The sequence below is a fragment of the Puma concolor genome, chromosome B3 (genome assembly GCF_028749965.1).
Source record: "Puma concolor isolate L17-30 chromosome B3, mPumCon1.1.hap2, whole genome shotgun sequence".
Classification (NCBI taxonomy): Eukaryota; Metazoa; Chordata; class Mammalia; order Carnivora; family Felidae; genus Puma; species Puma concolor.
Window position 1 is genome coordinate 109,471,811 of NC_141672.1, and position 22,698 is coordinate 109,494,508.

Genomic DNA, 22,698 nt, shown 5'->3' on the forward strand with positions numbered 1-22,698 from the left:
TCTCTCTCTGCCCCTCCCCCGTTCATGCTCTGTCTCTCTCTGTCCCAAAAATAAATAAAAACGTTGAAATGAAAAAAAAAAAACCTCATATATAAGAGACAAAACTGTGTGACCCTAGATTAAGCAACAGTATTTTAGATACGACATTGGAAGCACAAGGAATCAAAGGAAAAAAAAAAAGCACAACTGTACTTTATCAAAACTTAACTGTGTGCATCAAAGAATGTCTATTAGTTTCCTAGGGCTGCTTTAACAAATTACCACAAATTTAGTGACTGAAAACAACAGAAATTTATTATCTCACAGTTCTGGAGGACAGAAGCCCAAAATTAAGATTTCAGCAGGGTCAGGCTGCCTCCAAAGGCTCTAGGGGAGAATACTTCCTTGCCTCTCCCAGCTTCTGGTGGCTCCAGTGTTCCCTGGCTCGTGGCAACATAATTCTAATCTTTCTCTATGTCTTCAGATGGTCTTTACCCTTTGTGTCTGTCTCAAATTTCCCTCTCCTTTGTCATATAAGAATATCAGTTACTGTATTTAGGGCCCACCCTATACCCAGGATTATCTCATCTTGAGATCTTTAATTACATCTGGAAAGACCCTATTACTAAACAAGGTCACATTCACAGACACCTTTAGGATTTGGACATATCATTTTGGTGGTGACTATTCAAACAATACAACACTATCAAGAAAATAAACCACAAAAACCCCCAAACAACCTGCATTAAAAAATGGGCTAGGAATTTGAATAGACATTTCTGCAAAAAATACACGAATAGCCAATAAGCACATGAAAAGATGCTCAATATCACTAATCATTAGAGAAATGCAAATCAAAACCACAATGAGATACCACTTCATACTCATTAAGATGACTACTATAAAAAGCCAGAAAATAATAAGTATTGGTGAAGATGTGGAGAAATTGGGACTCTCATACACTATTAGTGGGAATGTAAAATGGCGTAGTAGCTATGGAAAATATTACAGCAATCTCTCAAAAACAAAACAAAACAAAACAAAACAAAACAAAACAAAACAGAGTTATATGATCCAGTAATTCCATTTCTCAGTACATACCTAAAAGAATTAAAAAAGGAACATGAAAGCATATTTGTACACCCATGTTCATAGCAGCATTATTTACAATGGTGAAAAGGTGGAAGCAACCCAAGTGACTATTAATGATGAATGGGTAAATAACATGTGGGGTGTGTGTGTGTGTGTGTGTACGTACATACATACACAATGGAATATTATTCATCTTTAAAAAGGATATTCTGATACAGACTACAACATGGATAAACTTTAAGTACATTATGCTAAGTAAAATAGGTCAGGTACAAACACGGTATGACTCTATTTATATGAGACACCTAGAGTAATTATACTCCCAGGAACAGAAGGTAGAATGGTGGTTGCCAGTGGCTAGGTGGAAAGGTAATGGGAAGTTATTATTTCATTTGTACTGAGGTACGGTTTTGCAAGATGAAAAGGTTTTATGGATGGATGATGGTGATGGATATACAACGTGAATGTACTTAATACCACTTATGTGCACTAATGTACACTTAAAAATGGTTAAAATGGGGGCGCCTGGGTGGCGCAGTCGGTTAAGCATCTGACTTCAGCCAGGTCACGATCTCGCGGTCCGTGAGTTCGAGCCCCGCGTCGGGCTCTGGGCTGATGGCTCAGAGCCTGGAGCCTGTTTCCGATTCTGTGTCTCCCTCTCTCTCTGCCCCTCCCCCGTTCATGCTCTGTCTCTCTCTGTCCCAAAAATAAATAAACATTGAAAAAAAATTGAAAAAAAAATGGTTAAAATGGTAAATTTTATATTACACGTATTTCAGTGCAATTTTTTTTTGTAATGAAGATATAAGAACTTCAGATTAAGGTAAATGATGAATAGAAGAAAAAGGAAGTCTCAAAAATGTCTTATCTTCCATAAAGGAGAGACCAAAGCTATTGTGTTTAAATATACAGATCTAAATTAATGATTATAGTACTAAACTCTTGCCAAAGGTAATGATGACTGATCGCATACTAATTAATGACTACTGCAATTCAAGCAAAAAGCAAAAAGGCAACTCACAGAATGGGAGAAAATGTTTGTAAATCAAATATCTGATAAGTACCTTGTATCCAGAATATATAAAAAAACCTCTTACAACACAAAATTAGAAAGACCCAATTTAAAATGGGCAAACAGGGGCGCCTGGGTGGCGCAGTCGGTTAAGCGTCCGACTTCAGCCAGGTCACGATCTCTCGGTCCGTGAGTTCGAGCCCCGCGTCGGGCTCTGGGCTGATGGCTCAGAGCCTGGAGCCTGTTTCCGATTCTGTGTCTCCCTCTCTCTCTGCCCCTCCCCCGTTCATGCTCTGTCTCTCTCTGTCCCAAAAATAAATAAACGTTGAAAAAAAAATTAAAAAAAAAAAAAAATAAAATAAAATAAAATGGGCAAACAACCTGCAAAGAGATTTCTTCAAAGAAGATATACAGATGGCCAATAAAGACATTAAAAACTGCTCAACATCACTGATCATTAGGGAAATACAAATCAAATGACTGAGATACCTCTTCACACTCACTAGGATGGCTATAACCAAAATGACAGATAATAGCAAGTGTTAGTGAGGATGTAGGAAATTAGAAGCCTCATACGTTACTGGTGGGAATGTAAAATGGTGCGGCTGCTATGGAAAAGCAATTTAATACTTCCTTAAAAGTTTAGACAGTTAGGGGCGCCTGGGTGGCTCAGTTGGTTAAGCGACCGACTTCAGCTCAGGTCAAAAAAAAATTATACAAATTTTAGACAGTTACCACATGACCCAGCAATTCTACTCCTAGATATATATACCCAAGAGAACTGAAAACATAAGTCTACAAAAAATCTCATATGTGGTAAAAGCAGAATTAGTCATAAATGCCCAAAAGCTGAAATGACACAGATATCCATAAGCTGATAAATAAAATGTGGTACTGCCATGAAATTAAACATTATTCAGCCACACAAATATTGTTATCTGCTACGATGTGAATGAATCCAGAAAATACTGTGCTGAAAGAAACCAGTCACAAAGACCCACATATTGTACGATTCCATTGATACGAAACGTCCAGGATAGGCAAATCTATAGAGACTCAAAATGGATGAATAGTTGCCCAGGTCTGCAGGTGAGCAGCTAGGTGGATGGGGAGTAACTGCTGATCGGTTTCCGTTTGGGATGACAAAATATTCCAAAATTAGATTGGGATGATAGCTGTACAGCTCTGTAAATATACTAAAACCCAGTGAATTCTATACTTGAATGAGTGAATATGGTATGTGAATTATATCTCAATAAAGCTGGTAAAAAAAAATTAAAAAATGGAAAAGCACATTCTGTGCTAACACTAATTACAAGAAAGCTAGAGTGGTTATATTACTATTAAATTTCAGAGTAAAACATGTTGCTAGAAACAGAGAGTGTCATCTTGTAACAATAAATGAGCCAATTAATCAGGAAGACATAACCATCCTATCCACTTATGTACCTAACAACGTAGCTTCGACATATATAAAGCAACAACTAATAAAGCTGCAAGGAGAAACAGTTAAACCTACAATCATGAAATGGAAATTTCAACACTCTCTCTCAATAACTGATCAAACAAACAGAAAATCAGTAAGGACATAGGAGACGTGAGCAATACAATAAATTGATCCAAGTCGTTTATAAATGCAGTAATAGCAGAACACATATTTTTCTCAAGTAAACACAGAACGTTCACCAAGATAGATGATATTTGAGTCGTAAGACAAGACTCAAAAACTGGAAAAGATTTGAGTCATACAAATTATGTTCTCTGAATACCAGAGAATTAGATTAGAAAGCAAATCTCTGGAGAATACACAAATACTTGGAGACTAAATAGTACACACCTCAATAACTCATGGGGTAAAGGGAAAATAGGAAGTATTTTGAACTAAATGAAAATGGCAACACAACATATCAAAATATATGGGATGCATGGGGCGCCTGGGTGGCGCAGACGGTTAAGCGTCCGACCTCAGCCAGGTCACGATCTCGCGGTCCGTGAGTTCGAGCCCCGCGTCAGGCTCTGGGCTGACGGCTCGGAGCCTGGAGCCTGTTTCCGATTCTGTGTCTCCCTCTCTCTCTGCCCCTCCCCTGTTCATGCTCTGTCTCTCTCTGTCCCAAAAATAAATAAAAAACGTTGAAAAAAAATTAAAAATATATATATATGGGATGCAGCTAAGATGGCACTTACAGGGAAATGTGGAACACTAAATGCCTATTTAGTGAAAAAACGAAAGGTCTCAAACTAGTAATATCAGCCACTACCTTACAAAACTAGAAGACAAATGAAATTCAAAGTAAGCAGAAATAAAGGAAGTAATGAAGATCAGGGGATAAAACAATGAAACAGAAAATAGAAAATGACAGAAAAATTAATGAAACCAAACTGATAAACCCTCAGATTAATTAGAAAAAAAAAAAAAAAAAAAGGGAGAGAGGACACAAATTACACAGAATATCAAGAATGAGAGAGGAACATCACCACAGATTCTGCAGACATTAAAAAGATTAGGGAAGGGGCGCCTGGGTGGCTCAGTCGGTTAAGCGTCCGACTTCGGCTCAGGTCATGATCTCACGGTTCGTGGGTTCAAGCCCCGCATTGGGCTCTGTGCTGACAGTTCAGGGCCTGGAGCCTGGTTCTGATTCTGTGTCTCCCTCTCTCTCTGCCCCTCCCCCACTTGCAGTCTGTCTCTCTCTGTCTCAAAAATAAATAAACATTAAAAAAAATTTAAAAAAAAGATTAGGGAATATTATGAAACTTATGTCAAAACATTCAGTAACACAGGTGAAATAGAAACATTCCTTAAAAAACACAAACAACCAAAGTTCAGTCAAAAAGAAATAGATAACTTGAATAGCACTACATCTAATAAAGAAATTGAATTTGCAGTTAAAAACTTTTCCACACAGAAAACTTCAGGTCCAGATGGCTTTACTGGTGAATTCTACCAAACAAATTCTTCTAGCAAATTAAAAAGGAGGAAATGACTTCCAACTTATTCTTGGCCAGCATAACATCATTACCAAAATCATATATAGAAATTACAAGAAAAGGGGCGCCTAGGTGGCTCAGGTTAAGTGTATGACTCTTGATTTCAGCCCCACGTCAGGCTTACGTTGTGCTGAGTGTAGAGCCTACTTGGGATTCTCTCCCACTCTCTCTCTCTCTTTCTCTCTGCCCCTCCCCATGTACTGTCTCTCTGTCTCAAAATAAATAAATAAACACTTAAAAAATTTACAAGGGGGGACACCTGGATGGCTCAGTCAGTTAAGCATCCAACTTTGGCTCAGGTCATGATCTCACAGCTTGTGAGTTCAAGCCCCGCATCAGGCTCTGTGCTGACAGCTCAGAACCTGGAGCTTGCTTCGGATTCTGTGTTTCCCTCTCTCTCTGCCTCTGCCCTACTCACACTCTGTCTCTCTTTCAAAAATAAAGATTAAAAAAATTTTTGTAATTACAAGGAAATAACCTTACAGACCAGTATCCCTCATGAACATATAAAACAATCTCAAGAAAATTATAGCAAATTAAATCAACAATACTTAAAAAGGATAATAAATCATAACCAAGTGATTATTGATTTAACATTCAATAATCAAATGATGCTTTACCATATTAACAAATAAAAAAGAAAGCCTTATGATCTTTTCAACAAACACAGAATAAAACACTTAACAAAATTCAGTAACTGTTCCTGATAAAAATTCTAAGCAACCCAGAAATATAAGAGTACTTCTCCAGCTACCAAAGGGCATTTATGAAAAACCTACAGCTAATAGGCTTACTGACAAAGGGCCGAATGACTCCTCCCCTAAGATTAGGAACACAAAAACATCTGCTTTCACCATTTCTATTCAACTTGGCACTGGAGGAGTTAGCCAGTACAATACGCCAAGAAAAAGAAACCGAAAGAAATCATATTGGAAAGCAAGAAGTAAAACTGCCAGTGTCTGCAGGCAATAGGACTGTTTATACAGAAAAATCCAGTGGAAGCTACAAAAAAACAAATGGAACCAATAAAAGGGTTTAAGCAAGGTTACAAGACAAGATCAATACACAAAATCAATTGTATTTCTAAATATTATCAATGAACAACCAGAAACTGAAATTAGAAAATACCATTTACAGTAGAATAAAAAAATCTCTGAAATATTTAAGAGATAAAACTTTGATCAAAGACTGTACATGACTGGTACCATAGTTGCCTGGGGATAGATGGGTAGGAAGATTACCGAAGGGTACAAGGAAACTTTTGGGGGTAATGACTGAGGTAATGGTTTCACAGGTACATACATATGCCCAAATCTATCAATTGTATACTTTAATAGTTGCAGTTTATTACGTGTCAATTACACCTCAATAAAGCTTTAAAAAATGAAATCGTGTAAGTACCAGATGAAAACATGATTGAATTCTTTTATAATTTGGGTGTGGAAAAAACTGTTCTAACTGTGAGAGAAGACACAAATTCTAGAAGCAATAAAATCCAAAAGAAATAAAGAAAAGACTGATATATTTTATTATATAAAAATCTTTCACATGACCAACACACACACACACACACACACACACACACCCAGCCCACCCTACCATGAAGAGAGTAAAATTACAAATGACAACTTGGGGAAAATATTTGCCAACTGTATCACAGGCAAAAGGTTAATATCTTCTTTAAGTAGGTTAAAGGCTTCTAAGAATAAAGAAAAAGACCTATCACCCCACAGAAAAATGGGTTAGAAATATAATAAACAATTTACAGAGAAAGAAATGCAAGTAGCCTTAAACTGTATAAAAAGATGATCAATTTTGCCTGTAACAGAAATGCAAATTAAACTATACTGGGACACTATTCCCATCTAGCAGACTGGCAAAAATCCAAATGTACAACCATATATTTATTGTGTTGGAGAACTACGGGAAAACAGGCACACTTACAAATCTTGCTAGTGGGAATTCGAATGGCACAGTTCCTATGGAGGGAAATTTGGTACTATCTAGAAAATTTACAAAAGAATAGACCTTTTGGTCCAGTGATTTTATTTCTAAGAATCTAGCTTAAAGACATACTGGCAAAATTATAAAGAGGTGTATGCCCAAGCCATTCCACTGTGATACTATTTATAATAGAACTGGAAATAACTGAAATGTCCACCAATAGGGAACTGGTTGACTATGATTAGTCTGCACAACACAACATACGTAAAAAGAAATAAAAATCATGTATGTATCCCTGTGGAGTGATCTGAAGGATACATTGTTACTTGAAAATTGCAAGGTGGAAAAATGTATATTGGATGTTACTATTTCTCTAAGGGGGGGATATGAATGTCTATATACTCACATTGTTTAAAAGGGATAAGCTATTTAGAAACAAAACCATTATCTAGAAGGAGAGGGAGGGCAACAGATTGGAGGAGACAGGGAGCTTCTCTGAATACATTGTTCTGTGGATTTGAATTTGGAATCCTGTAACTATTTTATACAACAAAATTCAATTAAAAATTAAAGGAATTCCTGGGTCAACTGAGTGGCTCAGTAGATTAAGCGTCCAACTTTGGCTCAGGTCATGATTTCATAGTTTGTGGATTCAAGTCCTGCGTTGGGCTCTGTGCTGACAGCTCAGAGACTACAGTCTGCTTCAGATTCTGTATCTCCGTCTCTCTTTGCCCCTCTCCCACTTGAGTTCTGTCTGTCTGTCTGTCTCTCTCTCTCAAAAATAAAGATTAAAAAATTTTGGGGGCGCCTGGGTGGCTCAGTTGGTTAAGCATCTGACTTCAGCTCAGGTCACGATCTCGCGGTCCGTGAGTTCGAGCCCCGCGTCAGGCTCTGGGCTGATGGCTCAGAGCCTGGAGCCTGCTTCCGATTCTGTGTCTTCCTCTCTCTCTGCCCCTCCCCCGTTCATGCTCTGTCTCTCTCTGTCCCAAAAATAAATAAACGTTAAAAAAAAAAAAATTAAAAAAAAATTTTTTTTAAAAGGAATTCCTAACACTTGAAAACAAAATGAAGCAAATGCACCTAACTGGATAGAAGTGGTAACATAACCACACAGAGAAGAACAATTCCAAGTTACTGTTATAAGTAATCATAGTGTTGATTCCTTTGTTATCTTGAAACTTGTGTGTGTAATATGGAGTAAAGCAAATGAGTAATATGTTATTTAAACTGTTATTTAGCATCAGAGAAAGGAGATTCATGTGTAAGATAAATGAGGTTAAAGAAAAATTCTGTATGTAAAATTTCAATTAGTTACATCAGTCTGACATTATGGTTTATCTGACTTGATTTGGATACATATTGATACCTACATTTCAAACACACACACACACACACACACACATACATACACACAGAATGTATATATTCCCTAGTTTGTTCAATAAAAAACCTAGAAACGATGACAAACCCAATAATAATGAGCATTCCTAGTACCCACATCGTGGTCTCTTAATACCAATTTCCTCTAAAGGAACTAGAGTTCCTTGCAGAAATGATGGACTCCAAGCATGCAATAGGCAATGTGTAAGGTGGAAAATCTTCATTATAGCAGCAAGTATCATGCCAAAAGGATTTGACACGTCAAGTTGAAGGGGCTGTCACCAGCCAAAAATAAGACAATTTGTACAGTAAGAATAATAACTGTCAGTGGATCAAAAAACATCAAATAGGCTTACTCTACAAGTTTATGAGGATGGATGCACACACACACACCACACACACACACACACACACACACACACACACACACACACACACACACACCAAAAAACACATTCCTCTGAAAAACCTAGGTGATCACCTATGAAGGACTACAGGAAACAAATTATTTGAAAAATGATAAATAAGGGGAAAGAATCAAAATTTATTCTGCCTCTCCATTGTTTCTTGAGTTTTTGAATAGCAATTTCTTTTTATAGAAGTATTTCAGTTAATAAATGAAGAAGGAATGATAAAATACCACCATTTTTTAACTCCTCATAAATTAATGGATTTTGGCAATGATCCAAAGGGTGCTATCATCACAAGAAGAGAAATAAAGTTCTACATGCCTCCTGATGGAAGCAAACCTTATCTAAGAAGTATTCTTTTTTTCTACATTGTGGTAAAATACATATAACATAAAATTTGCCATCTTAGCTATTTTAAGTGTTTAGTTCAGTAGTGTTAAGTATACTCACATTGCTGTATAACCCATCTCTGAATTTTTCATTTTGCAATGCTGAAATTCTATACCCATTAAACAACAAGTCCCCATTCTTCCCTTCCCCCAGCCCCTGGCAGCCAGCTTCTACTTTCTGTCTCTATGAATTAGACTGCTTTAGGTACCTCATATAAGTGGAATCATATAGTATTTGTCCTTTTGTGACTGGCTTATTTCACTTATTATAATGTCTTCATGGTTCATCGATGCTGTAGCATGTCAGAATTTCCTTCTTTTTTAAGGCTGAATAATATTCCATTGTATGTATATACCACATTTTGTTTATCCATCCATCTGTCCATGGACACTTGGGTTGTTTCCACCTTTTGGCTATTGTGAATAATGCTGCTATGAACATGGGTGTACAAGTATCTTTTCGAGACCCTGCTTTCAAAAAAAAGCAAACCTGGGTCTGATCAAGTTTCTAGATCTAACTACCTATTCATATTTACAGAAAATACGGGGGCCAAAAAACATATCAAACAGCACCACAGATAAGCAATCAGCAAAACCTTCTTTCTTCAATGGATAAAGTACAACGAGGAAAAAAAAGGATAGAGGGGAAAACCAATAGATTAAAAGAGACCTATTAATAAATTATAACATGTGAACCTTATTTAGATCTTGATTTGAACAAATCAAGTGTAAAAAAAGAGAAATTTTATTTAAATATCAGGGAAATTTGAACACCAGTTGAATATTTCATATGAAAAAAAGATCAGCAGTTTTTAAAGTTATGATAATGATGCTGTGGTAATTTCTAAAAAGAATTTGTATCTTTTAGACACACACTGACTTATTTACGAGTGAAACAACATATCTGGCTCTGCCTCAAAATGATCCAAGAAGTGGGGGTAGGGATTGCAAGGGGAGACTGGTAGGGCTGCAATAAAATGTAAATGGCCAAGATTTGATAATTCTTGATAATTACATACAATTTTACTAGTTTGAAATTTTCCACAATAAAAGTTTAAAATAAAAGTTTGATTTATTACTTTGCAAACTGTTTCATTAGAAAACTACCATTATTTTGGTTCTTAAAAACAGTAATTTTTCTGTTTTAAAGAAAAGTCATGAAGTCTATGTAAAAAACAACAGTGATATATTTGCAGTCAAAATGATTAGTTATCATAGAAATTATTTTTTTTAATTCCTAAGAATAATATCACATTTAGCTCATTTAACCCAAAATGCTATTTAGTAAGGAAATATTCAATGTAAAATAATAAATGAGAACCAAAAGGGCAAACGATCACACCCAAACTGTCATCTTGTTCTTGGGATGTTTTCAGCTATTTGCTTTTTGTCTAAAGATAAAATATTGAGGAAAACAAACAAACAAAAAAACCCCCCTAACAACCCCTAAGCTTTTGATTCTACATAAATTGTATTATACTATTTAGAAATAAAAACTGAACTTAGTGTCCTTACATTAGCACTGTTACTAAGCAGTAAAACTAAAGATTCAATTTAAAAATTTAAACAAAAGCTTTCTGGAACTATATATCTGCCTTTATATAAATATAAAGGCAGAAACATATATCTGCCTTTATATGAATAACTCCTCCCCCAAAATGTGAGAACTATATAACTAACAAGTTTATAGAAGGGGAAGGTGGTTTAACAGGGAGAAAGTAGTTTTGAAACCTGAATTGTAACATCCCTTAGTTTCAGATGTTGAGAATTAAATGGAATTTAACAGTCATACATTCAAAAATATAAACATGTTTTCATTCTTTTTGATTCACATCTACTTCAAATATAAAACCCACTTGAATTTCTGCCTCTTAATAAAGGCATCTGAAAATGTACACCAAATCACAGGAATAGCAATGTTTAATCCTACCTGAAAAAGATCCAAAAGAGGCTTCCAAGAGAGCATTAAGACTGCTGCTCTGTTGATGGTTTTGGGAATTTCAGAATAAAACAGTGTATTTTCTCTGTTCTCACCAGACATAGCTATAAGAGAAAAATAATCATTTAAAAATCATTTCCAGAAAAAGCAGTCTACTGCAATCGTAGTAGTAAGAACATAAAGCCTTCTACATAATGCGAAGTTTTGCACTCTCTGGGAAGGTTAACAGGTAGGAGATGCACATGCCATTTGCCACGGGAATTTTCTTCAGTAAAACCCAGGATTCACAGAAGAATGCTCAAGTTTCATTTCAATATTCAGATCCTGGACCCTCTCAAAACAAACGTGAAAGTGTGTAAGACGATGTAAGGACAAATATCTTTTTAGTTTTTTGAAAACTGTTAAGTCCTCTTACAAGTTGGCAATAGATTCATGAAACGCAAAAGCATGGAGCTTTGTGGAAACTTCTGGTTACTAAGTTTCTTCTTCTCCTGAATCATTTAAAATTCCCATTTAGGGGCGCCTGTGTGGCTCACCTAGTTGAGCATCCAACTCTTGATTTCAGCTCAGGTCATGATCTCACGGTTTGTGAGATCAAGCCCCACGGAGGGCTCAGTGCTGGCAGTGCAGAGCCTGCTTGGTATTCTCCCTCTCCCTCTCTCTCTCTGCCCCTCCTGCTTGTACTCTCTCTCAAAATAAATAAATAAACTTAAAAAAATAAAAATACTTATTGGGGCACCTGGGTGGCTCAGGTGGTTAGGCGTCCGACTTCAGCTCAGGTCATGATCTCACGGTCCATGAGTTCAAGCCCTACGTCTGGCTCTGTGCTGACAGCTCAGAGCCTAGAGCTGCTTTGGATTCTGTGTCTGTCTCTCTCTCTGCCCCTTCTCTCGCTCACGCTCTCTCTCTCTCAAAAATAAATAAAACATTAAAAAACTAAAAAAATAAAAATAAAAATACTTATTAAAAAAAATTAGGGGCCAGGGGTTGCCTGGATGGTTCAGTCGGTTAATTTAAGTTTCCGATTTCAGCTCAGGTCATGATCTCGCGGTTTGTGGGTTTGAGCCCCATGTTGGGCTCTGTGCTGACAGCATGGAACCTGGAGCCTGAATCCTTCTTTGGGTTCTGTGTCTCCCTCTCTCCCCGCCTTTTCCCCGCTAATGCTCTGAATAAATTTTTTTTTTATGTTGATTTATTTTTGAGAGAGAGAGAGAGAGAGAGAGAGAGAGCGAGCGAGCATGCACAAAGAGCCATGAGATCATGACCTGAACCAAAGTCGGACACTTAATTAACCAACTGAGCCACCCAGGTGCCCCTAAAAAATAGTTATTTAGAAGTATACATAGATCTAACTGAATACTAGTTTTTCCTGTTATAAATATCCTATAACCATAGTCAGTAATACATTTACATTACTGAAATGTAATACATTTCAGATCTAAGTATACTCATTAAAACAAAACAAAAATCTGCTATTTGATTTGCTAAAAATCTCTTTGTTCTTTACTGGGGAAGGATGAAGTAAAGAGGTCTATACTAAGTAGAAGTCAGGTCTATTCTGTGAAATCATGCAGTAACTGAATGGGAATATCACAGCAGTGTGGAATGAACTACATACAAAAGAGAAGTAATAGAAACACATTATGATTATGAAGATGTGAACCAAAGAAAATTCAAAGTAAAACAAATCCCTTCTACCATAAAATGTGCTAGAATGGTATCATTTCCAAAAAATCTAGGGGAGAGTGAAGGAAGAAGAAAATAAAGCACAACAGGAAGACCAAGGAAATCTCTCTTGGCTAGAACAGATCCTCAGCCTAGTGTGTTTTTTTTTCTTTTTAATTTTTTTTTTTTTAATGTTTATTTATGAGAGACAGAGACAGAGCATGAGCAGGGGAGGGACAAAGAGAGGAGACACAGAACTTGAGGCAGGCTTCTGGCTCTGAGCTGTCAGCACAGAGCCCAACACCAGGCTCGAACCGACAAGCAGAGCAGGTCGTGAGATCACGACCTGAGCCGAAGTAGGACACTTAACCGACCAAGCGATCCAGACGCCCCCTTAGCCTAGTGTTTGTGATAATGGCAGAGGAGGTAGTCTATGGAAGGGCATGGTAACTTCCATGCTAACCCCTGCAAAGGCTGGGGATGAGCCCCCAAATATCCATGTCCTCCTTTATTTCTTTATTTTCCTAAACTGTTCTTAAGCTTTCTTAATTTGTACTGCCTTTTGGAATAAAAAGATATCAACTGACATTCACTTTAGAACTTGACTCCGTCTTAAACCTATTCTGTAATTCTAGAGTTACTTTGTTAAAGAATTATCAGAATGGCAGTCACCTATCTATACCACTCATAACTTTATAAAATGTGATCATATCTTCCTTAAGCCTTCTCCTTCTAAGAGTCTTCAGCCCTGGGGCGCCTGGGTTAAGCGTCCGACTTTGGCTCAGGTCATGATCTCGTGGTCTCTGAGTTCAAGCCCTGCATCAGGCTCTGTGCTGACAACTCAGAGCCGGGAGCCTGCTTCAGGTTTATGTTTCCCTCTCTCTCTGCCCCTCCCCCACTCATGCTGTCTCTCTCTCAAAAATAAACATTAAAAAAAAAAAAAAGATTTGAGTCTTCAGCCCTCAAACATGAAAAACTTGGTTCTCATCTATTTTCAAATGAGAACCATTCCCCATAATCATTTCAGCTGAACCTCTTGAAACTGTGCCTTGTTCCATGTCTTCCCTGGCTTCATATGTGACCAATAAAAACTTCCAAGGCATTCTAGGCACACACACACCAGTTCCATATAAGCACAAAACAAACTTTTCCCATTGTTTCTCTCCTGATGACACACTAGAACACACTTATGGGTGTTCAAAGTATATTAAAACTTTTAGAACAATGGATTTATACAAAAAAATATTTTAAATTCAGATGAATATAAAAGACTTGAACAAACGAAAAGGCATACAACTTTCTTGAAGAGCTCAAAATTCTGAAGACTGTCAATTTTCCCTAACTTCACCTATAAATGTAACATCAATCCTAAAGGAGTTTAAACAGCATTAGGAAAAAAAAAGCTATCTAGGCTATTTTTAAGTGTTCATAGAAAAACAAGCAAACAAAAATAGCCGAAACAAATATGAAAGAGAGTGATGAAAGGTGACTAGTGCTACCAAATAGGAAAACATATAGAGCTATGATAACAATAATAGTAATACTATGCTGCACTCGATCTGAGGGAGCAATGGAACAAAACAGAAAGTCCAAAATATATACAGATTTTAAATGACATAATCCTGGAGTTGGGAGAGCCTAATTTTTTCTTTTTATGTTTATTTATTTTTGAAAGAGAGAGAAAGCGCGCGCACAAGTGAGGAAGGGCAGAGAGAGAGACACACACAGAACCCGAAGCAGGCTCCAAGCTTTGAGCTGTCAGCACACAGCCTGACAAGGGGCTTGAACCCACAAACTGTGCGATCATGACCTGAGCCGAAGTTGGACGCTTAACTGACTGAGCCACGCAGGCGCCCCAGGGAGAGCCTTTCTAGATACGATGCCAAAGCCTACAGAGAATACAAATTTAACTATCAAAAAAAAAAAAAAAAAAAAAATCACAAATTTCTATGTGGCAAAAGGCACTAAAGGCAAAAGACAAATTAAACCTCAGAGGAAAACACTACAATGGTTTAATTCCCTCATTATACAAAAAAAATGTTTTAATAAGAAACACCCACAGTCCAACAAAAAACAAATGTTATAAATAAATCAGTCACAGAAAAGGGTATATAAAGGTCTCTTAAATATGTAAAAAGATGCTCAACCTCACTTATAACTGGAATTAAAACTATAATGAGATACAGGGATATAAGGTACAGAGTGGTGACTATAATTCATAATATTGTATTGCATATTTTAAAGTTGGTAGGAGAACAGATCTTAAAAGTAGGTAAGTGGGGCACCTGGGTGGCTCACTTGGTTAAGTGTCTGACTCTTGGTTTGGGCTCAGGTCATGATCTCAGCTTCATGAGTTTGAGCTCTGCTTGGGATTCTCTCTCTCCCTCTCTGCCCCTCCCTTACTGGTACTCTGTCTCTCTCAAAATAAATAAATAAACTTAAAAAAAAAGTTATCATAAAAAAAATCATTGAAAAAAATTTTTGTTAACTATGTAAGGTGAAACATATCTAGTTAAAATCTAGACATTATTATAAAATATCTAGATCATTTATTTTGATGATCCTTTTATATTGTATATAAATATCCAATCTTTATGTCATACACCTGAAACTAATATATATGTCAATTATACTTCAACTTAAAAAAATAGTAATTTATAAAACTAACTACAATGAGATGGCTGTTCACTAATCAGACTAGAAAAGATAAAAAAGTCTGATTACCCACTACTGGTACAGGTGTGTAGAAACATATACTCTGAGACAATGCTGATAGGAATATAAACCCTCGATGGAAGGGTAATTTGACAATATCAACCAAAATTCAGAATACATACAACTCTTGTCCCAACATTTCCACTCTCTGGAATCAGTCCTATACATAATAAAATTCACAAATGTACAAATTGATCTAACACAGAAAATATTCATCGCATCATCTTTTCTAACAGTATAATAGAAAAACCTAAATGCCCATTATTAGGGGCATGGTTAAGTAAATATGGCACAATTATATAATGGAATACTCTGGAGTTGTTAAAAAAAAATGCATCTATAATTACTGATGTGCACTAATCCAGAGAATAGCTCTAAAAATATATGCATGTATATGAATGAAATAATCTTGAAGGAGAGGAATAAATTTATTTTTAAAAGGTTAATAAACAAAAAAGTAAGTCAGTGGCATAATATATTTAATTTAGATGGATCTTAAATCTGGAGTGAACAGGCTCAGAAAAAAAGACACCAAATCCAGTCTTGGTTTAAAAAAAATGAAAGTAGCCACTGATGAGAGTGGTTTTACTGTTTGTGTTCCTAATCTGACCATTCCCAAGGAAAGGCATTTTGAACTAGCTTTAGGAAGAAGTAATTTCTGGCATCTTTAACTTTGATTCTGAAAGGCAGGCCACAATCAACTCATGGTTTCGTACCTGCAAGTGAAAATAATGGGACAAACCGAAATTACAACAGCACCAAAACTGAAGTTCTTCCAATCATTTTTTTCCCTTGAATGGAACATTACTGATTCATTTATTTGTTCACCAATTATATCTAGCTTGTAAGTTTGAATCCAGAAAGAATTTCCCCTAGAAACTATGACTTCATACTCACCAAGGTAATAGATCCTGTCTGAATGAGGCCCATCTGGATCATTCCTCTTCACAAACATAAAATCATGTGGTGCCTTAGCCATCATATAGCCATGATATTTTCTGGTATCAGCAAGCAGCTTTTTAAGCTGACTCCAGGAATATCGCTCAACATAAAATGGCTCCAATTTAGGACGATCCTGTGATTCAATATTCTCCTCACACTCTGCAGTTTCAAAGATCTCAACACCCAGCTGTTCTGTTTCCATTGCTGCTGCCATGTTGCATTTTCCTAGAAAAATAAGGCACATGAAGTTAGTTGTTCACAGGCCTGCCTTCTTTTATATTAATCGGAATGACAGTCTGATAGTGCTCCCCCCCCCCGAAAAAAGGCAAGAAAAAGATGGTCTTCAGCACATTTGCAATGAAAGCTAGTAAAAGTAATAGCTCCCTCTTCTCGATTCAGTTTAAAAATGAGATTTTTTTAAAAAATTGAGGTCATGTCTATTTCACTATGACTATAAATCGCTTTAGGACCTTTTATAAAGGCTGTCCTTACATATCTCTTGCCAAAATTCCTTTTTTCTTTCCCACACTGGAAGGAAACAGGCCATATGCCAGTTGGCTGCTATGTTCCATCCAAGAGCATGTCAATAGTGAAGCTAAATGTGCTAAGGGAGCTAAGTGTTTTTGCACTTAAAAAAGTAACACATTTGATAAACATGAACTTCTTCAGTTAACAGAAATAACTGTGACCAATTAGAACAGTGATAAAATTGCTGTCAACAATGTACTTGTAATAATACAATGTAATGTAATAGGGCACTTACCCATGAAAATATAAATACTGTATCCTTTTAAATAGAACTCCAAACAACAAAAGACTTAACTGGCTGGTACATTTTTCTTTGTCTTCTGCTCTTGCCTAGACATCACTATCTTACCATCACTTTTGGTGACTATAAGGAATTTATGTAACTATGATTATAGATTATACAACTTTTACTCTCAGAGAGGAAAAAGATACTATTTTCAAGCGGCTTTAATTAGTTGAAATAGTTTATGCAAAAAGCATTTAACTTTTGTACTATCGATATTTGAAGTGGGAACCCAATTTACCAGTTCAACCCCAAAACAATATTAACATTTCATCTACCAATGGTGTTTCTTTTCATTTTACAAATTCAGAAGAGGATGTATTTTCCTTTATTTCAAAACTTAAATGTAACACAAGCAAAGTATCAGAGAAAATATCAAGAAGTGTTATCATAAGCCGTTGTGTGATGTTCTGCCACGCATTATTCATGAAACTACCAAAAAGAAGCAACATAAAAATTCTGGAGCAACCTTTTTTTGATTTGGGAGATAAATAGATTGCATTTATGTAACGGATTTCACATAATTATTAACTACTTCTAGGGCAACAATCAGTACATGATTGTATATTTAATACGATGTCTTTTTTAAAGCTCAGCTTCCCAGGTTCACAAGAGTTCGTGGTAACTACCAACCACAGAGAAAAAGTAATTAATTAGAAGGTGTGGGTTGTGAATTACTACACTAGGCAAGCTTTACGGCAGAACAGTGTGTGGCCAGAACAGTGTGTCTTTTTTCATGCTACAGCGAAACATATTACCATTTTCAATGTAACAGTAGCACAAGTGGACAAAAAACCCACTCAAGAGTTTTATCAAGTATCCAACTTGTAATGTTACTAGGACAGGACATTTACTTCCAATGACCAAAATCCAAACAGTTTGGTAGAGAAAAGTCATTTAGCTCAACTGCTACTTAGCACACTGATAGTAAGGAGCAGTTTATGACAGTGGTGACTGCCCACCTAAAAGCTAATGGGAGGCCTACTTTCTATCAAATACGTAAGTGGATCTAGTTCAACTCCTAACAGAGCAAAGGACAAGTGAGAGAAGCTACACAAACCGTGCTCATTTTTTTCAACCCCCCATTTGTTAAATTTGGAACTTCACCTTCAAACCACTGCTCACAAGAATAAGGCTAGGGAACAGAAGAGGGAAGTTCAGCGGGCAGACTTCCCAAGGCTTAGTGCCCAGCTTCCTGAGTCACCGTTAACTTGACATCTCTCCTATGTAAAAGTTGTGTTAGCGCGCACTTATTAATAGCAAATTACCTGCTATTCCTAAGTTGTACTAGGTCTCTGGACTATTTCTGTCTCTGTCTACACACACACAAACTTCACAGTTCAAATGACATTCTACTACTCTATGTGCTTATAGTAAATGTACATCCTGCATTTTCCAGGATACAGCTAATACTATACAATTTTAGTAATATACACAAGTGTGTAACTAAATGACTTAAGTTCCAGGTTTCCATAACATCTTATATTCAAATACATTCCTAAGATTCTAACTTCAAAAATTAGGAGAGTCAGCATACATTTTCAGCACAGTACATATATTTCACTGCCCCCCTACCTCTTCACTTAAGGACCTTCCCTCATGCCTACCTGATTGTATTTTCATCTGCTCAGATCTCTTCCACATTCAAAGAGATCTTTTTCAAGTGACTCAACTTCAAGCATAGATCCCTCTGCTCATCTTGCTCTCTTCTCACAGGAGTCTTTCCTTTTCTCACCATCCAATCCTGCTCACCAGGATAATGAGATAAGATACAAGGCTGTTGTTGATCATTATTAAAACGGAGCATATGTGGCCAAAAAGATTAAATCTCAAATCTCAAATAGTACTTAAAACTGAAACAGAAATAACCTTCTTGGTGTAATATATAATGCCTGAATTATTTTCTATCTACATTTTAGATTATTATAATTACAATTTTTTAAAAATCTCAGAAATGTACAGCCTAATTTACTCAAAAGGATATCCAAACACAGTCTAAATCCTGACATGTATATATACATTAAAAGGCAAATTATGGAAGACCTTCAAAAAGTATAAAAGGCATACAAATGTGAGGTTACTCAGTGGCTACTGTAAATCCTCAAAAATGACAGATGATTAATAAAATTTATTTCTCTGTGCTTGTTCCTGTTCCTGCTTTTACACTATAATATATACTGAGCTGGGTGGAGACAGACTCCGTAGAATAACCAGTAAAAATTATAAAACAGGCCATTTTCATGGAAAGGGAACTAACTTGCATTTAATAATTTTTTTCATAAGATGAAGAATGCGCTATCCGTTTAAAGTGCACTCCACTTTTGCCCTTTTCCTTTCCACCTATAGTCTGAAAACAATTGAATTAGGTAACTTTGCCCTAAAAGGAAGCATTAAGCTTGTTGAAATTTTGGCTTAGTAAAAGGAAAAAGAAAGGAGGAGCTGTGATTACACTTGTTACTTTGTTATCAGTTTTAATTCTGGGCTCACCAAGTAGGTGAAGGGGAGATGCGGTGAGAAAAGGTCAGTGGCAATGGAGGGAAAAGGGTGAAGCTATGCTAGCATAAGAACGATGGACTCAGATGTCAAGACATGTTCCCATGTACTAAGCCCCTCACTCAGATAAGAGCGTGTTGGGTTAGAGAACGGCTTCAGGACTCCTGAATTTGGACCCACTAAAACGTCATTCTTAATTTTCAATCCAAGAGGCAACCAGTCGTCCAGTTGAACACCCCACGCGTCACTTAAGCCTAGCCATTTCACTTTTCCGGGTCCAGAGCTAGTGGAGAGGTTGATTATCACAGACTGGGCAAAGATCTTGAAAGGTGTGAATGGGGAAGAAGAGGATAGGTGTAGCAGAGAATGTTGAGGAGAATGCGGGGGGGAGGGGAGGGAATGCCAAGTCTTAGAAGTCTTAGGAGAAAAGCGTGTGAGGGGGAGAGGTGGGGGAGCGGGAAAGGAACGTATATATCCTGCCCCGGGTGGGTGAACGAGAATGAGCGGGGGGGGGGGGGGGGCAGTGAAGCAGGGAGGGAATCGACCTAGAGTGGGACAGGAAAAAGGAAGGAACACCGGCTGGGAAACCAGAAAAATCTCAGTCCGAATCCGATCCGCCACAGTCGAACTTTAGGCAGATCCCTTCGCCTCTGCGAGCTTCTGTTTCCTCATCCGTAAGCCCGGGCATTACCCGGCTCCCAACCCCAGCGAGGCTCAATTAGGATAACGGACGTGGAAGCCGGGAGGCCAGCACCCAGCGCTCAGGGGGCGCCCAGTGAACGTTGGTGGACTCGGAATCTCAGAGCCTCGGCTTCCTCTTCCGGCAAGCGGGGCCCCGCCACCGGCTCTGATCCGCGCAGGGCGGCGCGCCGGATAAACCGCACGGCGGGCTAACCGGGAGAGCGCGTCGGGCGGTTCCTCCGTAAGGCGGAGCGGGCCCGCCGGGCTGGGGCCCAGGCCTCGCGGGCGAAGGGGAAGGAGAGGGGGCGGATACTGCACCTTCCCCCCCGGCCCCGCCCGGAGCGTCCCGACGCGTGCTACTGAGCGGGCCTGCGCCGCTTCATGCCGCGCCGCCTCCACTCCCGACCCGGCTGCAGCGGCTTCCTCGGCGACGGCGCCGGTGGCAACCCAGGCGGCGAACGCGGCACTTAAAGGCGGCAGCGGCAGCGGCGGCGGCGGCGCTGGCGCCTCGGAACTTCCGGTTCGTCGCGACCCGCCCTCCGACCAGCGAAGGCTCGGCGGGGCCAAGAAGGGCGCCGCTCCCTGCTGGGTGGGGTCCCTTGCCACAGTGCAGTCTAGTGGCCGGAGGAACGAACGCGGCGCGGAACGGACACCGCTGCGGTGGGGGACCGAGATGAAATCCAGAAACGGGTGGCGACTTGCTTGAAGTCGCAGGACGCATTGTGGCGCGTGTCTGCTCATCCATCTTTTTTTTTTTTTTTTTTTTTTCATTCAGCAAGTATATATTGAGTGCCTGCTATGTACCAGGCAGAGTTTGTAGACGCTGAGATCACAGCAGGGAGCAAGCCAGTAAAAATCCCTGCCCCTTCTTGAAGATGACAGAGGGGAGGGACCAAGGCCTTAGGGAACTTCTGAGCGGCCCACTGTTGTGGTGGAGAGAAACCTGAACTCGGAGTCAGAAAGCTTGGCTCTAGTACTAATTAGTGATCTTTAGCAGGTCAGTCGATCTCTTTGAGCCATGGTTTCTTGATCTGTAGGAGAGATAGAACACATTATGTAGTTGTAATTAAGGAAAACCGTATGTGTCACAATAACACTTAAAGAGGAAGAAACTGGCTCGGGCAGGGAGGTGACCAATTTGCTGTAATCACAACCAGACGCAGGTCTGTTAACCTGTAGTCTCTTCCTATTTCACACCATGCATTGGCTGAGAAAAAGAGAAAAAGGGAGGCTGGGGAGATGACTGGGAAAGTGGAAGGTGTATAACAAAACAGTGGAAAAGCTGGCCTCCCCTCTCTTCTATTACTCAAGGGACCATGTGTCAGAGGTGTGGATCATTAGGATTTATTATAATAGCACTAATAAAAGATCCATTTGGGTGCCAAGATTCCATTCTTCATTGTAATTGCTCACTTTCACTTTAAATGAGTCTTCCCTCGGGCTTTTTTTTCAGTTGAGCTCCCCTAACAGAAAGGTACAGGCATTTTCACTGGGACTCCTCTGTGAATTTTCTGCAAATGACCTGAAAGTAGGTTTTAAGACTTTGAATGCACATGCACATACTAACAAAACACAAAACACAATGAAATATCTTGCAGTTCATTTCATTCAACCAAGTGTTTGTTGAATCGCTGCCATGTGCCTGTCACTGTTCTAAGCACTGGGGCTACAATAGTGAATAAAGTAGACAAGATCCCTTTGTGTGGTTTACACTCGAAGAAGAGGAAAAAGACCTCCCCAAAAGCAAACAAACAAAACAATATGTAATTTTATGGATTTTAAAAAGCAAGCTCTGGAGAGGTTAAGTACTTGCTTAAGTCATTTGACTAATTATGGATTGATCTAGGCTTGAATTCAGATTTCTTGGTTTTTAATCTCACTTTCTCTATGGCAGGCTTAACAAGCCTCAAGCCAGAGGAAGCTGTAAGGGAACATCTCCACCCTGCACCCTGGCAACCTCCCATGTTGCCTCACACAGGCCTCACGGGCAAAGTCTTTGAACCAAAGCTTATCTGAGTCTTAGCAGAATGCTTTGTGATCTTCCCAGAACAGGAGAGGATGGGAGGCTTATAAGGATCTCAAGCCAATCTCCCCTGGCAGCTTCTCATTTCCCAGGTTCTGTTGAGATGTGGGCTCTCTGTCCCACCCACTCAGAATATCGCTGCAGAATATGAGAACCACTTAGCTGCAGTCTAGAATTGGCTTCTCAGCAGCTGGGTATGCCACAACTTACCCTGCCGTCATCTTACCCCATCTGTTTC

General features: G+C 38.5%; 1 protein-coding gene across 5 annotated transcripts in view; it reads right to left on the reverse strand.

The window, feature by feature from the left end:
• Positions 1-20,949, reverse strand: part of DPP8 (dipeptidyl peptidase 8) — a 68,615-nt gene extending 47,666 nt beyond the window's left edge. The window contains exons 1-4 of one of the 5 annotated variants that reach the window (XM_086710973.1): positions 20,756-20,947; positions 18,871-19,007; positions 16,408-16,677; positions 11,122-11,234 (exon numbers count right to left, since the gene is read on the reverse strand). In XM_086710973.1, coding sequence (XP_086567099.1) covers positions 11,122-11,234; positions 16,408-16,677; positions 18,871-18,907 — 420 coding nt within the window. In that variant the 5' untranslated portion in view covers positions 18,908-19,007; positions 20,756-20,947. The other 4 variants (XM_086710974.1, XM_086710976.1, XM_025918928.2 and 1 more) reach the window with 4 other exon arrangements.
• Between the last annotated feature and the right edge of the window lie 1,749 nt (positions 20,950-22,698).